The following is a 19,347-nucleotide window of genomic DNA, read 5'->3' as shown; positions in this document are numbered from 1 at the left end:
TAATATGTAAATGAGTGGAACACTTTTTTTTAAAAAGGCTTTTATAAAAAGACTTTGGTTAGTGTTCATACATAGAAGGATTTTATATACTGTTATATGCTTTATGAATGAATATAGTTTGTCCAGTAAATAATAGCTTGAATGTTACGCCACTGTAAATATAAAAATCCATGCATATAGCAATTGTCAAAAATTGCTTACTACTTACTTTATTGACTGACACTAATATATAGATTTATAATGAACGTACGAAATAATCTTCAATTCATATACGCACATGATTTACTTAAGTAATTTGTGTAGTTACCAGAATTAATCTAAACATAATTTAAGTAATTTTAAATGTCTAGCAAACGATTACAAAAAGACATATCATAATACTCTTAATGCCAAAGTTGATACAAACAATAGTATCAACAAATAAAGGTCACAACCGAAATAATCCTTCACTATTTCCCAATCGGGATGTCAACATACAAACATACACACCGACTAAACATATTAATAGGCGGCCATGTTCGTTAGCTGCCGGAGAGGGCATAACTCAATAGTCGTGTAAGCAACTTGTACACAAGCTGGGATCATGGTAATTGCAGTTCTGTGTACAATACATACATACAAACATACAGACATACTATAAAGTATTCGTATAAAGCCCGTCGTCTGTATGTTTTGCGATAAATTCAAAAAGTAACCAATATTTGAGTCGCGTGGTCAGCTTATAGTCAAATATTATTGTAAATATTATATACTGTAAATAATTAAAAATTATATTTCTTATAGTACAGTCTCTATTTCATTCTTAAAGATGAATTTGGGATGCCAATGAGTAATTCGTGTAAATGGAACATAACAAAGTGATATGTAGTTTTTTACTAATGCGCTACGATCAGGCTTTAATCGTCATCGTGTACCATACTAACGCTTTGAAAGGAGCAAAACGTAAGAATTTTCGTACCTTCTCTACTTGCTAAAACTCCAAAGAACTAAATAAAAAATATTAAAACACAATCTACAATAACTCTCTCAAAAAATAAATAACATTACGAGTCTCCAAAATTCCCGTCTTCTAAAAATGTTTTAAGCCTTGATTCAAATCCACGACCCCCCAGTCTTTGCCATCATCCGTTAATGTACTATTCGCGACACAATACATTTTGTTTAGGAAACACCATTTATTGCACGAACGCAAATGAGGTGTCGTTCAAACAGGGAGATGATCGTTTGTGACTGATGATCGTTGTGTTATTTTAAATGTTCGTGTTTACTTAAGGGCGGAATAAGAATATTATGTATCTTCTGAAAAAGAAAAAGAATTTGGGGCAATAAAAAAAATTAAATTACACTTTTGTAATCAGCCCTACTCATTGTACCTTTGCTTAATTGTTTATTACAATGTATTTTATAAATTCCAATTAGCATCCACACTACTTTAGACTATTCATACGTACAAACATAATGCCGCGGCAAAATGTTATTTCACTTTATTTTAATTTTACAGATAATTTATATTATTTATAGCCGAAGGCTACATAAAACACACTCATGTTACGTCAATTCCAATATTAGTCCCATGCAATAGGAAACGAAACCTATTACTAGACACCGGGCACGTTACTGAACTCCGAGCTACGTATTAAGAAATATTCTATAACATAAATGAAAATATACCAACATTTGCTCGACTTGAGAATAGAACCTTAGACCTCATGACCATCCGATACACTACAAAAGCAGTTTAAATGTACATAGCACTAATAAAACTAATCCACTTGATCTAGTTAGCAAAGTGCGAGCCGCGTTAGGTCACCGCTATTAAATGCCACTTGCTTCCACTAAACTAATTAACTGACGTAGATTACAACAGCCGCCTTTGGGAATCTGATTAGCTCTGAATTGAGTACAGGACTAATGATTTTATAAATACTCATTGTTTTATGCATAATAACTTTAGGTATTTGGCTACAACGTGACGCGAGAGAGAAAGAGAAAGAGAGAGAGCGAGAGAGAAAGAGAGAAAGAGAAAAATAATAAAACCTTATCTGAACTGCGAACTATGTAGGTATTTCACTTGGTAAAATACAATCTTTTGCTCACCGCCAACATTCAACTACTTTACATATTTTAAAGCTTTCAAAAGCTATAATAAAATGACTAACATGTACAAAACGTAGTGGAAAGTGACAACGTGAGCACATCTCACGAAATGTACAGTGAAAAGCAAAAATACATATTCAACCATATTTTTATTAATAAAAGTACTAAAATAACTCTCTTTTATTGCCTGCAGAGTAATAACAATTACTGAGTATTTTTCTCTGATAAGAGCAATAATTAACTCTTATAATATATGTATATTTCCATAAGATAGCGATAATATCTAATTTAATTTGTAATCATTATTTGTTTAATAAATATTATAAATGAAAATATTTTTTTCTTTGGTCTCTGTCTACCCCTAAAGAAAAAGGCTTAATTATTTGTATAAAATATATATGTTACTGTAAAAGCCCGAACGGTGGTAAATCCTAAGATTTTCGGTATAACCTAAGATTTACCAACTCGCAATGGTAAAAGTCCGAACAATTATTTTATTTCGAACTTTTACCTATATTCACTTGATGATATCGAGACGTCGCCGGAGCCCCGCTTCGCGGGGCTCCTCCTTCTGTGTGGTTAAAAAAAAATAACCACGAAGGCTATGGTGGCTTCTAACCTAACCTACCCATGTCGCTTTGCCCAAAACTCCTTCTTTATAACTATGTCACAGTATATAATTATACCGTGAAATAGTTATAAACATAGTTATAAAGGAGGATTTTTTTATATTTCGTTAAATAGTTTTTAAACTCTGGCTTGTTCGGACTTTTACCATTGAGAGTTGGTAAATCTTAGGTTTTACCGGAAAATCTTAGGATTTACCACTATTCGGGCTTTGACAGTAACATATATATTTAATTATTTATATACAATGATATATTACGTAATACTTTTTGTATATTAATTAAATTGATATATTTTCTCCCAAGAATTACGATTGAAAATGTAACAGTGTAGTTTGTACACATATTTCGTCTCGCGACAGTACATAATAGTATAAGTATTTCAACTATTTTTGCAGCCGGCGTCGCCTGTCCTAACTGTCAGACATTGGAGCCAATAACGAGTGTCACACGCGTTCAAACTAAATGTACAGTTTAAACGAGAATATCGAAATGTATATAATAATATAAGGGAATTATGTCGACTGGGAAATGGAAGAGGAAATTTGGTTTTCCAGTATTGAGAACGTTTAGCATTGATACTAATAGTTTTTTTACTGTCCCACTGCTGGAAAAGTCTTTTTCCAAATGAGGGAAGGTTTAGGCCTGTTATACCCGAAGGTGTAGGCAAAGATGTATGAAATATTCCTTTTGAGATTATCAATGTTAGTCCCATGTTTGGCGAGCCTATTGCCATAAAGGGGGCACGTTTTCAAATTCCGGACTACTGATAATAATCTAATACAATATATAAGATAAAGACCAATAGGTTTGTCCGAACCGGGAATCGAACCAAGGATATCGTGGTGAGCAGTCGAATACACTAGCAACCGCGACACAAGATTCAGTTTAAAAATAATTGTTGGAATAAAACAGAAGAAGTAAGTCAGCTAGTAGACAAAATGGCTTCTTATTCTGCAACAATATTTTCCAAAGTGCATCGTCTGAGAATTATATCAACACTGCTTTTATTTCAAGAGTTTGAAGTTTTAATTGTTTTCTTCAAGTTTGCAATAATAGTTTGTCTTCACAGTCTGATACTGATTTCGTAGAATAAAATGCTTGTTACTTTGTTTGTTTGGTACAAACATGTTATTCTCAATAAGTTTTAGAAGTTCAAACAGGAGCTGACTCTGCGTATATGTAATAGGGCAAAAAAATGTTTTTAGGGTGTTTTCAAATGATTTTTTATCTAGCTTGTTTTTGTGTACCACTGCTGAGCAAAGGCCTCTCGCTGTTTTAAATGTAAATTTTTGAAAATTGACTGACGCAACTTTTGATCTTCGGGACGTCGACTATGTCTATAGATTTTTTGCTATACCAGCGTAGTTTAATATCTTGAAAATGTAAAAAGCAGAATGACACACGTTTATATTAATAAATAATAATAATAAATATTTATTTCAGACCTTGTCCATACAAAATACAATTACATTGAGAAGTAATAGAAAACTTAACCTAGGCCATTACAAAAACTATCTTATTAACACACGCATGAATGCTTTCATTACATCTGAATCATATTTTTCAGCAATGACCTTCAAGATAAAAATCATTTCGCATTTGATTACCAAGTCGGTAAAATACTTCTCATTCTCAAGTGGACTGGTGTCTAGGAGCTTGCCCGGTATATTAATATGCTCACCTCCTATTATATACAACTAACTTGGTAAATGGAAAAAAGTGATTGATTTCAAACACCTTTGGGAAAATCAGTCGTAATCGTGATGCTGTTGAGTATTTTTAAATTCAAAACAGAATAAATAAAATACTTTTTTAAATAAAATACAAAAATCTTTTTATCCCTGATGTAAATAAATTCACATATAACGACAATGGCCGGAGGGTTGCACCCTGTGTTCAAATTAACGAGGGATAAAAGGATATCGTTGTAAAAAGGATAATTCTTTAGGATAGTGAAGATGGGGGGTGTCAGGGGACAGGGGGAGGGGGGATAATGCCATTGATTGACAGTTAACACGGCTTTAAGCTTAGGTTTTCATCCTATGGTAGTGACCGGCATTTTTTTTTGTTCTACCGTGTGTGAGAGTGGTGTGTAAGGTTGTGTTGGGTTCGGTTTCCGGGTAATGTAATATAGTTGCGTGGTAGTGATAACATTGCTAACTTTTGGAGTGATATAATGAAGTTAAAAAGAATAAGTCATGAGTGTAGTCATAAGATAGATTAAAGACTTTTTTAGACTATAATTTATTATTCGAATTTCAATTTCAAAAATAAGATCGTTTCTTCATGCAATGCAACAAACAAGGTTAAGATTTACATAGTTAGGCACTAAATCAACGTGCACGAGGCATAAATTTAGCTACTTTCAAAAATCCTTATACCTTTTTTCATACCAGATCACATAGAGCCTTACATCCAGAGCTTTAGCAAGCTTATTAAAATTTCCTTCGTCACCAAGTGTCAAAGAAAATTATAATGAATGAACGAACGTCACATCTCATGACTTTATCATTCACTCCAATATTTTACCCAAAAACGTAGTTTATTAAAACATTTTTTCTTTAGCAAAGACCTTCTGAGAAAATGGTATTTACTTAGCGAACTTAAAACGAATTTGTTTCGTTTCCGAGGGAGATATTTTTTTAATTGTGGACCTTTCTATTGTTGGGTGAAATTGAATTTTTCAGCCTATTTTCCTCTTCGTTGTATAGTTACGTGCATAAATTTGTTTCAATTCAAATTTGAAACTTATATCTTGCCATTGCTTTTTTATACTTATAGTGTAAAAGTAAGTAGTTCTTATACTTGTAGTGTATAAAGGTTCCTTCGAAGTTGGTTAGCTAAACTCAAATTTCCCAATAAGCCATTGGACATTCGGAAAGGCCTTGATACTAGGTTCACCGCTGGTCATTATAAATCATAATAATATGATAAGAATATGATTTATAAATCTGACCCCATCACATACTAATGTTACAGTTACAATGGCGCGACTCTGTACATTCGGTACTGTCGAGTACCGAAATTTTGACATTTAGAATATACTGCTAAAATATTTCCTACGACACCCGTCAGAGGCGCTGATTAGATTTTCATACAAAATTTCTCGATGACAGGCCGGTTGTCGGCAGTCGATAGAAGCGGAGAATCGAGCTACTGGAAATTTGTCATAAGAAAAACAAAACAAGGTCACGAAAATAACTCACTCAATAATTTTGTAACATAGTTATGTAATTTCACTGTTATGTATAAAATATGACACACATAAGTCAAGTGACAAGCGTATATGAAAGTTTGAGCAACGAGCTTCAAATAGGAAGAGCTATTGTAACATTTAACCAAGAACAAACGACTATTAGAGGCTTAAAATATTAGTGTGACTACACATTAGAGCGTAACTCGTGATGTTACAGTTGTTTGTTGTTACGCGGAGCTATTTATGTTCGCTTTATTTTCAGTCATGTCATGTTTATTCTATCAAGTTTTAAAGATTTTTTGATTTTCCAATCACTACAATAAAAAGTATACATTACTATTATAATCTATTAATTCCTGGAATTGTTCTGATAAACGTTTATATCATTCATTTTAAATGACACTGACTGACACATTGTGTGGTAAAGGCAAATCTGTTTCTTCATAAAACTATCAGTAAATTCGTGATGAAACAAATTTGACTATAATTTTCCTCTACCCGAATAGTTTGGCTGTCACTTTTGACAAAAAAACTGGCTGTTGGACTAGAACCTGGGACGAACTAACCTTTAAATATAATTTTTAAACTACATTTAGTAATTCAGTAAATCAGGCTACATTTGAGAAATTTTGTAACAAACGCGTGTTCTTACGTACATTTACCTTTATCAGGCGGCTTGAAGGCTTCGAGCGAGACGGATGGCTTGTCAGATGTTCGGGCCGGGTATTTAGTGCGAGCGCGTACAAATGCGAACTCGTTTGTATTGTGTATGTACAATGTACATGGTATCGTGGGCTTATGTGATTTAGTAGTACGAGGGAGCGAGACAAAACATATTGTAGCAGATTTTTAAGATATTTTTCTACACACAATTGGAATCGGCACGTGTTTTTACAGTCGCTCTGTAAGCTATTTCTTTTATGTGTCTTCAGTGGTCTGTGTCACATTTAATTAAAAAAATGTTTTTTTATCAGTAATAATTGTGTTTATAATGCATTTGTGTAAGTTATTAATAGTTTACAGCTAACTCTTCTACTTAAACTTATATTTTAAACTCAAAAGCCCCGAGTATCATTATCAAAGATATTATTAACAAAGCCATTGCAATTTTCATTTGATATTTTGGTCCTATATAATACGTTCTCGTAAACTATACCGCAGCAAAATAATAACAACAAAATACCTTTTTTATTACTACAAAAATCGCCAATAAAATACATAATTTATTCCCCGCTAATCGCTCTGCTCATCACAATACTCGCACCCACAAAGCTACCATTTGTTGCGCTCGGTGGGTAACAAACGCGCGCGTCAGCCGCCCGCCGCGAGAAAACCGCGCTGACTAATGTCTTGTCTTATTCTCAACTGTCACTCGTTACTGGTACTTTTTGAACACTTTATTACGATCAACAACTATTGTTGTTGCGATACAGATTTAATATGACACTTTTAATATAAATATCAAGATTAGAGGAATAGAACATGTGATGCACTTGGATATAGAGATTAGGAAAAGTTGATTATCAATCACACGAATATAAAATTAAAGTCGCTTAATAAGTATTTTTAAGATGCGTGTAAAGAAGTTGAAGAACACTGAATGAAATAAAAGAGATTATCGTTGACTTAATTAATGGCAAATGTGGGCAGAGATCATAATTTAGTTAGTTCTTTAGATAATCATTATCACTGTAAGGAAGGCACCAAGAGATATAATTTCTTTTATGCACAATCCAGTTAATATGTGCTCTTCAAATTTTACGTAGCACGCCAAGTTTAACGTCTATGTTTTTTGTTGTTTTTGACATAACAATGACCAGCATTTAGCGAATAAAGGACAAAAAAAAACTATAAACCTTACTAACCGTCTTAAATCCAACACAAAAAAAAATAACTTTTAAAACCCGCTCCCCGCTCCGCTCATCACAATAAACGAAGGCTAACTCCCGTGACAGTTGTTACGTCCCGACAGGAGCTAGTGGACGTGTACCCGAGAGCCGTAATTAAGTGCAGCCGCCAAGGTCCGCCTCTGTTTCGAATGGTAACCTGATATCTCGGTACGTATTTAGATTTACTACTATTTGATTAGAACGTCCATGGCATAGAAGCGAAAATGGTGGAGCGGTTGAGGATTCATAAACATTTTTTTTAAATATTTTTTTTTATAGTTGGTTTTTTGTTTGTGTTGGTTTGATTGCGTTCACAATTCAGTCCCTAACCGTCGTGACTAATTTTAATTCTCACGATTTTCTTTTTTAAATAAACATAATATTTAAAGGTGATCTCAGAACTGCCAGTTGTTGTACATATATATAATTATTATTCTGAATTACATACATTCGTAAAATTAAATCTCATTTGACGGGGTAGATTAACCTCATGAAACGCCCGCTTTGATCTACCGATACGATATTCTTTTGCTTTATTAACATTCATTGCTTGTAACATCAACTTAATCCAACAATTAGAATCATGCAAGGATTTAATTAGCAGAATTGCATTAAAAAACTGTCATATTTTCCCGCCCAGAACTGTACAAGCAAATATTAGCACAACTCCCACCCGAATGTGATACGCTTAGTGTCAAACAAAGCTTGCAAAGCGAAGGAATTACCTCAACTATAACAGAGATTTATAGCATTAAGTCCTGACACATACTCCAGCTAATTTATAGTGATACAATACCTTAAGATGCTGAGATTTAGAGCCTTGTTATGTGTGTCTCAATTGTTTACTAAAGAAAATGTATTTTACACTGGCTTCTTCCCACGTCTTCGCGTGGAAAGATTTTCAAGACATCCTGTGATAATCCTGGTTATAAACTATCTATGAATGAAGTTTCTGTATTTAAGAAATATTTTTTTAACCCATTACTGTCACACTGCAGGGCAAGGGTCTCCTCCGAAACGAAAGGAAGGGGTTACCTTGAGTCCACCACGCTGGCCAAGTGCGGGTTGGGAACTTTGCATACCCTCAATAATGCCTGTACTGCAGTGGGACAGTTTTAAAATAAATAAAAAAACCTCAAGAGACTATTAAGTTAAAGTAAAATAATATATTGTTTTTGTGGACATTTATTGTACCACGAGCACCGCAGGCATCAATACACAAAATAATTGACCAAATTGGTTTGCGGCCGAAACGCTTCTGAACTTACAATAAATTCATATTTATTGAAATGTTAAACAAAGCTTACTTAACACTATTAATAGTATTCACTGTTTCTCTTTGTATTGATTGGAACAAGGGATTGATTGTAAATTGGGACGAGCTCTTGAATGGAAAACTAAAATCGGAGGACATTGACGGCAGAGAGGGGGTAGACCTCCGCCGGATTGGTGCTCAAGAAAGGTAATAGAAAGCATCGGCCTTTTTTTCTCATGAGGGGAAGCCAGGTGATGTGGTGCTGCCACTAAAAAAAATCCCTGGTAACCTCCTTTTGATGTGTGGATGGTCTTCCATGGGCTTCCAGAGTTCTGGGACCTTAAAAACTCTATTGACAAAGCGTCGATCTGTGGTGAATCGGGAAAGGCCCTGGACAAAAAGAAGACGCTAATGTCTTAAGACAAATTGTGAAATAGTTTTGTCTTATACGAATAATATTTGTCAAAGAGCACAAAGTTACGATGTTTATTAGTACGATTTTCTACGATCATTACTATCGAATTAGAGTTTGACATATAAAATATAATTAAAATAGTTCCTACCGCCTCCGCTAGGGGCGCTGATGAAGTTTCCATACTTTGTCAATATCTAGCCGGTTGTCAATTGTGCATGCATTCTCAGGTACAGATACTCTCTCAGGTACACACAGCCAATCTCAGCGATACAAACTACGTCTTAATCAGATAACAAACCGATACAGAAGCGTTAATTGATTTTGACCGCAGGAAATTACTTCGTCGAGCCATAACACATCTGCTTCCTATATTATGATATATTGGACTTGTTGTATAACACTGCACAACAGCATTTCTGATGATTGGGTTATGTTACATGATATTAGTCCAATTTTTTATGACAATTTCAAATCTTCAACTGAAATTTTCGTATCAGCTCTAGTTAAAAAAATATTACATGTGGGTCTTTGTTAATAAAACGCTATATATTTAAAGTTAATCCTATTTTATTTAGATTTTAAGTTGAAAAAAATTTTCTTTTACTTGATTTTCTTTTTGAAGCTGAAGGCATGGAGCTATTCTGAATGCTCCAACAATAGTCAGCCATCATGTGTGAGTTCCAGTAGCCTTGATAGCGTTCCTCCATCGTACGAAGATCTTGATGAAATCTCTCGCCCTGTTCTTCACTTAGATCTCCAAGATTGGCGGGAAAATAGTCCAGGTGGTTGTGAAGAGAGTGTAACTTAATGCTCATGTTACATCCAACTTCTTGAAAATGACTCATTAGTTGTTCGACGTGTTGAGGATAGTCAGAACTTTTTTTATTCCCCAAAAAATTTTTAACAAGCCAAACAAACTCATAATGCATCAGCTTGAGGTTCAGGTGATACCTTAGGACTCAAAACACGTCTATATGCCGACCTTATGCAAGGATATTCCCACTTGGCTCGATTTTTTTTGTTTATACCAGTTATGTTTACCAAACAAAAATAACAGTCGTCAAAGTGGTTCTGGGGTTCATTCCAGATCATAGCGGTTTCGTACCTAAATTTATTTCTTTTCTCATTTGTCCACAAACGTAGAAACTCAACGCATATTTTACATACCTTTTGTGGAACCCAAGGCTTATTTTTCATATCCAGTGGGTGACCAAAGTAGTTCATGTAAGCTTTTTTTACGAACGCTGTCGCGTTTAAACGGTATTCTTTAAATATATATTCTCCGCAAATGAAACAAAAATGATTCGGATTATTCACACAACTTCGTTTTGACGATGCCATATCAAATTACAATGAGAAAACTTAAAAAAAAATAATTATCAGCAAATTAACACTATAAAACAGCAAATTTTAAGTGAAAGCTATAACACGTAAACAAGAGCTGTTACAAAAAAAATGAGGGTATTTTTAGAATCAGTGACATCAAATCAGTAAACATCACGTGATAAAAGTCATTCATCAGACAAAAGTTGTAATTTTGTTGTGCAGTGTAATGTATCGGTATTACCTATGATTTACGTTTGTGTTAGGCTAAGATATTGTATCTAGGGGTCAACATTATCGGCGATAATTACGAAATTTAAATGAATGCTGTATGATTTGTAGTGCAATTGAAGAAAAAATATTTCCTGTAAAATACGCTAGGGTCACTGAAATTTTTGAAGAAATTATTCGTCGTTAGATACTTGATTGTCAATAGCGGTTAGTAGTAGGAAATAGCCTCTCAACGGGACAGGATGCGTTGGTTAGCCAGAAACAACCAATTACAGATGAGTTTGGAGGGCCAAGGGAAAGGCATATTTGCTCAATGGTGAGCACATCAGGTTAATAAGAAAAATGTTCCACTAAATGAAAATATGAAACGGGCAACGAAATATTAATGCCGATGACTAACGTCAAAATAATTTAGTGTCAATATGATCGAAAACTTGGCTAGAATAACAAGGCAGAATCATTAAACTGAATTTAATGTAAACATTCAGTAGTTTAACCACTTTTTTTCTAAACTGCGCTTTAGATTTTGTCTAGAGTCTGTGTTTACTGCTGACATGCTTCAAAGTTACAATTGAAAATGGCATATCGCCAAAAGACTGTCTGTGTCACAAACGTAACAATACTATTTATTTTTATCTATTCTTCTTCTTTAATATCGTAAACACAAAAACATTTTCTTATACAGCAGACCTAAGAGCCCTGCCTCACTAGGACGCCATGGCGACGACGCTGGCTTCGTATCCAAGAAGTTAACATTGAAATGTATGTCACCTAACTCACGTGACGACGGTGTGGCAATGTGACATTTCAATATTAACTGCTTAGATACGTAGTCAGCGACGCCACCATGGCGTCCTAGTGAGCCAGGGCTCTAAAACGTTCAATCTAAAACCAAATGTTCTATAATTTATTTAAAATCAAATTATAAAATAACTTTTGGTAGCGTATTTGCAAATTCAATTCCAATTTTTCGGCATAATTTTCTTAACGAAAACTTTGGAATTACATCGATTATACAACAAACTCTCGGACCTTCGCTAACAATATTAAAAGGGAATATTTATTACTTTTCAACTTCCGCAGCCGAAAAGTTGTTCCAATAAAATATTTATGAATATCCCTGATTTATGATGTAAACCAAGTTTTTGATTTTGTTACCATACATTTATCGAGCTTTGAGATACAAATTGTATGTTTTCTTCGAGTCATGTGGATATGAAAGCGCGTGAATAATGTGTACGTGTACTTTCGAAGTTTTTTCATATTTTTTTGACCTAAATCTTTACCCGCAAATCGCGATCTAAGAATATTTCCTTACAAAATAAGGTACACTCGCAATATTCTTCATTTCGGATTATTTTGACTTACAACATTACACGATATGATATTGAATTTGTTCACTCAACAAGCCTAAGTAAAAGTTCTGAATAATCTAAAGCATTAACCGTCTTTAGGCGCACTAACACACTGAACTATTTATAATACCATGTAAGCCTGTTGTCTAAATTATGTCGCTTTTAAGCCTTTATTAGAACATACACGAGCAGTTATTTTAGTTAAGCTACACACTATCATAATTCCTAAGAGTATTTAAAGGCTTAGCTTAATATTGGTTTTCATATGCTACGACCAGCTGACTCGCGCAACTTCGCCTGCGTCACATAAGAGAGAATGGGTCAAAATTTTCCCCGTTTTTTTACATTCTTTACTGGTACTCTGCTCCTATTGGTCGTAGCGTGATGATATATAGCTTATAGCCTTCCTCGATAAATATGCTATGTAACACTGAAATATTTTTTCAAATCCACCAGTAGTTTCCGAGATTAGCGCGTTCAAACAAACAAACTCTTCAGCTTTATAATATTAGTATAGATTAGTAAAATGCACATTGTATTCACTACTGGAATGTGTGAATTCATCTGTTTTGAATATCAAATAACACGCAAACACTTGTATATTGTGAACTTACAAATGAATAATGAACAAACAGGAGCGAATGGAACAAAATTGCGAATAGCAATAAATATTTAATTTTGAATAGGATTTCCTTCGTAATACCAATTGCTAATGCAGCTGAAATGAAACAATTTTTACGGTTATTCGCGGATTGTTTTTTAATTTCGAGTTTTAGGATAAGTAAGTTTAATGGTGGACTCAAGGTCTAACTTCTGTGAGGAGACTCTTGCTCAGCAGTGGGACAGCATAAGTTAAACAAAGTATAAAGGTGATTATTTGGACATCTTTGTCAGACTATTATGCAGCGTATTTACAAGGTCAGAGTCGGTCCGTACGGGCTGTAAGGATTTGTTGCTTGTTACTAATTTCTATGGTACTGCGTTATCGGCATTTCTGTGCCATAGAAATGAATATTAAGCAACAAATCCTAACTGTCCTTATTCTCGTAGCTTTATAAGAAAGTACTGTGAAAGACGTTCATTTTAGAGATTTAAAAGGAAGGACTTTGTGAGCCAATAACTAATGAATAAAATACTTTATTATCTTCGAGATGTAAACTTTTGTGACTAGATCAAAACATGAAAAATCAAGACTTAAGGATTTTTGATTTCGTAGAATTTGTTTCATTTCAAGCTATAATTTCTTCGCTGTAGTAGAAATTGCTGATGCTGTTGATCTTCAAATTTACCATCAAGACCCAACACTATACTTTTGGATAGATAATTTAATTCATACCATAGAATACCGTCCCATCGGGTTATGAGAGTGATGGTATAGAGAGTGTACTTGTGTATTGTGCATACAATTGGACACTATATACTAAGTCCTACACAGTCAGCTGGTTTAAATGAAACTGGCCGCCTATGAAACTGACGGCTAGGAAGTCATTATTTTGTCATAATATTTATAATTTTTCTTTGTATACCTGTTGGCAATATTTACTTTATTATAATAGACATATGAATTGTTATTATTGATGGTAACATTGTTAATAAAATTGATTTGTATTTGGAATTTTTTTTTGTTTTTTTATTCAAGATGGCTCGCCTCACTCACTATTGTGCTGAGATAATGTTTAGTGTTATTTATAACCAATAAAACTTCATAGTCCAGAATATCATCTTTTTATTTCCAAAACACAATACCTCAAGACTTTCTGCTACCAGTATTTAAGAAAATTCTTGGTAAAGGCCTCATTAGTATTTTAGTCAGCTAATTTACAGTTTGTTTGCTGACTATTTTAGCTATTTTCTTGTATTCAAACTTAATATTTAAATGAATTCTCATTCCGAACCGGTGCGAACTTCAGTAACTTTGACTATTTCGCAAACTTTGTTTAATGAGTTCATGAAATTAAGTATACTGTGTTTGTTTTACAATACTATTTAGTATATTTTAAGTCTATTTATACTTTATCATCTAAATATATGAGCAGGAGTCTTTTTTTTTGTAATAAATAGACTCTTATGAAAGATAATTAATTCTTGTCTTCCCATCATTTGTTTTTAAGATTATGTATCATTAAAGTGTGACCGATCTCTCTTTGAAATCGGTCAGGTAGCCTTCACCAAACCTTATTTGATTAAAAGTGAATTATGATAAAACTGATTTCTATCTGGAATTATGGTGAAATTATTGTTTTCTATCTGCTGAGACGTAAATAGTGAAAAATTCTTAATCAATCCCCTATGCGTCAATGCTCAAAAGACTAAATAAAATACCAGTCATGCCATTTTCTATTCCAACCTAGTATCTGAATACCTTATGAACGCGTTTTCTGTTTCTACTAAGATAATACGGCATAGTGTTAGGTCCTGATAGTCCACCACAAGCAGTACTTACCAGGGAGTGCTGCAAGTGTGAGTGAGGGTCATGTATCGTACTCCGAGGACGTAGTAGCTGCGGAGCACGCCGAGCGAGTTGGCGATGGAGTGACCGCCCTCGATGCCGATGAGGGACGCGATCTTGCGAGGACGCGCGCTGTGGGCCTCCAGGATGTCTGGAAGAGAATAGTTTGGTTATTTTGGGATGTAATAGGGCTATGAAGGTTTGATTCTCCGTTCAAACAAAGAATGGTGTGTACATTTTAAATCTTTTTTTTCACCCTAACGTATAATAATAAATACCAGGGGTATTTTTTGTCGTGTATAGTTCAATAGCTTATTAACTTATCTAAGGAGCACGCTACAAACAATGTTCCTGTATTAAAAATATGCTAAAGGAATAAAATTAAAACATCTAATAAATTGTATTATTCGTTTTAATATCGGACTTTCTTGTATAACGTTAATCATGTCATCAATGTTTATAATCATCTGCAACTATTAATTTAATTTAAAGTATAGTACGTATTAACTTTACTGAATAAAGTAATTTCAAAATGATGCAAAAAATGCAAATACTAAATAGATAATTTGTACTCCCCACCGCAAGCCTTTTATTTTCATACCACAGTTAGACGTTGAACAAGTCAAGGATGTATTTAAATGAATATTTGAGAGCCATCTGTGGCAGAATGTCCGCGATTCAGCTCATCTCGCTGTGGTTCTCAATGACGTTTAAACATTCACGAGAGACAGTTTGAATAGCATTCCTATTTGTAGATAGTGTTACGACTAATTGTCTTTAGAGGAAAGGCAGGTATGTTAATACATACCTAGGTAATTTTAAGGAATGTAGCTATAAAAAACATATTATTTATCCGATAGTAGTTCGTAGATCAACGTTTTCGTTCAAATCAAATAATGTTTTCAGCTTGATGCCTTAACCACAGGTGCCGAAAAGTAGGTTCTTAGCAAATGAGAAAATATGCTTGACAATAAAATGCATTCGTAGCACAATTCAGGAGCAGTAATTCCTAAACAAATTCCTATCACATCACTGTATCAATCGTAAACAGCGACAAACGTTGTCAAAACGAACAAAAGCAAGCCCACAATGTTACGCATTTAGTCAGCTCGAGATATCACGACTCAAAGCATGGATCGAGTGAGGGAGGCAACAATAGCACGCGAGTGTTCACCGCCGTTTGATACTCGCCTAACAAACGGGTATATAACCACTAAATGCCACAAAGATCCGTTACCGCAGTACCACGGAATTTGGCAAAGCCTGTTCGCAAACTATAGCTCTGTCTCTTTCTGTTAACGAAAGAAAGGCAGAAACAAGTGACTTTGATAATGTTGGTAACATTTTTTTGTTGGTTGATTTATGAATTCAAATAGACATCATTATTTTAAGTATTTGCTAGAATTGCACTATTTCGTGTTCTTATGCCCGGATTCTGAGGCACATTTAACGGTAGTTTATCTATTGAAACTGTCATTCTTATATGAGCTTAAACGCTATTGAACAGATAAACTACCGCTAAATGTGCCTCAGAAACCGGGGGCTAGTCAAGATACATGGTAGAGATAAACACTGATAATGCACTAGCAAAACATGGGTTTTTATGATTTTTCTTAATGTAGGTATTAAGAAAAATAATATAAAGCAAGCATACCTAATACCGATTTCATAGTAGATGTCATAATATGTATACGAATCATAAAACCCATTTAGCCAATCTAATTAAAATGAAAAGGCAAACGTAATGGTATTACAGATAAGCAAGCATATTTTGCAAGAAAACAATTCAATCAATACATCAATCAACATAGATTAACATCTCAATACCTAAATAGCAAAACCATCGAACAACATAATCACAGAAAAAGAGCATTTCAATCCCATCACTTTGTTGCACCGCCCAGTCTACCTAAGTAACGTACTTCAATTTCAACAATGGATGAAAAAACACGAAAAAAACCAATCGTATTGTTTTAACCGGCGGGTATTGGACGTTCGAGAATGTAGTTAATTGGAGCTTTTTGTGAAATAGGTTTCGGTCTAACTTGGGTCTAATGGTTGGACGTATATTGATGAAGTTTTTAGAAAAAAACTGGCTAAGTGCGAGTCGGGCCGGTCGGTTCCGTATCATTATCGTAAAATTCGAAAGAAACACATTTATTGAATGGGGACCTAATATTTTTTTATTTTGCGTATTTGTTGTTGTAGCGGCAACGGAAATACAGAATTTCCTAGCTATTGCGGATTTTGAGACACAGCCTGGTGACAGGCGGACAGACGGACGAACAGACATCAGAGGCTTAGTAATAGGGTTCCTTTTTTGCCCATTTAGGTACGGAACCCTAAAAATACTAAAAATATTTCTTCTGTGGTCTGCTGTGTAGGCGACTAGTAATCACGAGACGTTGATTGAGTTTTTACAATTTCTGCTAGACTATTCTTATTGAATATACCTTGTCTTTGCAAATATTAATTAATTTTTAAGTTCGGATATGTGCACAGAATGTGGCTTGTGACTCGTGGGATGTAAAAACATCGAGTTGACTTTATATGCGGTAAAATATAAACATATTTTATACCTCTTTACTAAGATCTTTTTCGAGAAATTTTGCATCAAAATCTGATCACTTCTAACTATTTTGAGAGTACCTTTATTTACATAATAATAATATTAACAATTACATTTTAAAACGTTACATTTTAGAGTACCTTTTAAATGTCAAACTTTCGATACTCCACAGTACCGAATGTAAAGAATTGCGCTACAAATGTATTGAATTATTATAAAAATAAAACTGTATTAATACAGTATGAAATACACTTTTTTACCTGCGGCTACCGGTATGAAAACCGTGATTTCATAAAAAAGAAACAGAATTTTAAAGCAAAAAAAGGGATCAAGCCGCATTCGAAATATTACAAAATCCTTCCTGCCTCCAATATCGTATTGTCAAAGGTGTTAAAATGAAAGCCTTTCATATTTTTTGGTTAAAAATCGTCAATATTTCGCACATTTTCAGAACAACGTGACTGCAAACCGATATTGCTGATACGAGCAAGATATTTGGAAAATTGCAGCAATTTTGAGCAGCAGGAGCCAAATGATTGAGCTAGTTCATTTCAGAACTAAATTGAACGTTAGCGTTTTTGAAGTATAGAGAATGTAACGCGGACTTTTCAAATGTATTTTTCATTGCATGTACTATTTGAGTAGTCGTTAGTGTTTGCACTCGTTAACTTTTTGTTTTATGAATAAAATTGATTAATGATGCTTTGCTGCTTGGACCTGAATATCAGATACATTTAAATGCAAATAAAAAAATGCTTTTTACATACTGGTTTTATTATTTATTTGGTTTCGTTCTTGAAAATATTGCCGGACATATCCAGTAGTAGGAAAAGTCTGAAACCAAAAACTACAAACTTTTTAACTTAAAACCATTAAGACTTGAACTCATAAAAACATTAAGATCTCTCTCTATCTCTGGACTACTATTTTAAAGCTTGGTCCTTATTTTCCCCTATGCAAATCTACACATTTTAATACCTACTCTACCTACTTACTGAAGAAAACACGATCACCATAGTTAAAAATTAAACCACCATCACATTTTCTAATTTACTCCAACAATAGCTACGAAAGCTCAATAATACCACATTTCAAACCAAAAAACGAAAAGCACAAAGTTATTGTAAGGTTCTAGATAAAAGTTCACGTGTTAATGAACACACGGAGTTACAAAAAGGGCAAGGGAAACAGAATAGAGGGTTCTTTCTCCCTTTTTAAATTCCCCGCTGTGAATAGATTTGGCGTTGAGGAACAAATAAGAAAACGAGGTGCTTGTTAGGATTAACATTGATTTTCTGCTTCAGAAAAATATGGGTAAACTGGGTATAGTGCTGGTAAAATTTACTATTATTTACTGAGGTTGTATATTTTGATTATGTAGTGATTTTTGTGGATAAGTAGACTATTGGGCATCAGTAAATATTCTTCAAGCTTTTTATATTCGTTGTTTTTTTTTTGCTTGTTCGTAATATGTAGGCTTTAATTATAATAACTTTTGTTTCCATATTTTGATAGTGGAGGTAATGGTAGGAGGTATGGTCGTATTTATAAAACAACCCACTAGTGTCTGTTTACAAATTCTGATGTTATACTTCACGTAAATTTGGTCTACTGTTGCTTAACACTGGATTATTTTACTCATAATATTATACATTTAAAAGTCTACTGGTTTCTCAAAATATTTCCCAGAACGCACAATGAATATCTCATTATTTCTTTAATCAATTTACAAAACACTTACTCGAATTACTTTTAAAATTAAATTTCCTTCGTAAATAACAGCTTGCTCATCTAGGTTCGTATCGGCTAAACTAATTTGTTCCTTTAAGGGGCACCGCAGACGAGATACTTTTGTCATCAGCGATCGGTGGTTTAGCGACCGCATTGTCGTTGTTGCGTTTCGACGAAAAAACGCTATAAGAGACGATCAAAAAGGGGA

General features: G+C 34.0%; 1 protein-coding gene across 2 annotated transcripts in view; it reads right to left on the bottom strand.

Moving 5' to 3' along the window:
- Nucleotides 1-19,347, bottom strand: part of LOC142986197 (dipeptidase 1-like) — a 253,941-nt gene that overhangs the window by 48,176 nt on the left and 186,418 nt on the right. For both annotated transcript variants that reach the window (XM_076134534.1, XM_076134536.1), the window contains one exon: nt 14,834-14,990. In XM_076134534.1, the coding sequence (XP_075990649.1) occupies nt 14,834-14,990 (157 nt within the window). The remainder of the gene's footprint in view (nt 1-14,833; nt 14,991-19,347) is intronic.

This window comes from Anticarsia gemmatalis, chromosome Z, assembly GCF_050436995.1.
Source record: "Anticarsia gemmatalis isolate Benzon Research Colony breed Stoneville strain chromosome Z, ilAntGemm2 primary, whole genome shotgun sequence".
In the NCBI taxonomy this organism is placed as follows: domain Eukaryota; kingdom Metazoa; phylum Arthropoda; class Insecta; order Lepidoptera; family Erebidae; genus Anticarsia; species Anticarsia gemmatalis.
The sequence above is the reverse complement of the archived record's forward strand: the minus strand, read 5'-3'. Positions and strand labels throughout refer to the sequence as shown.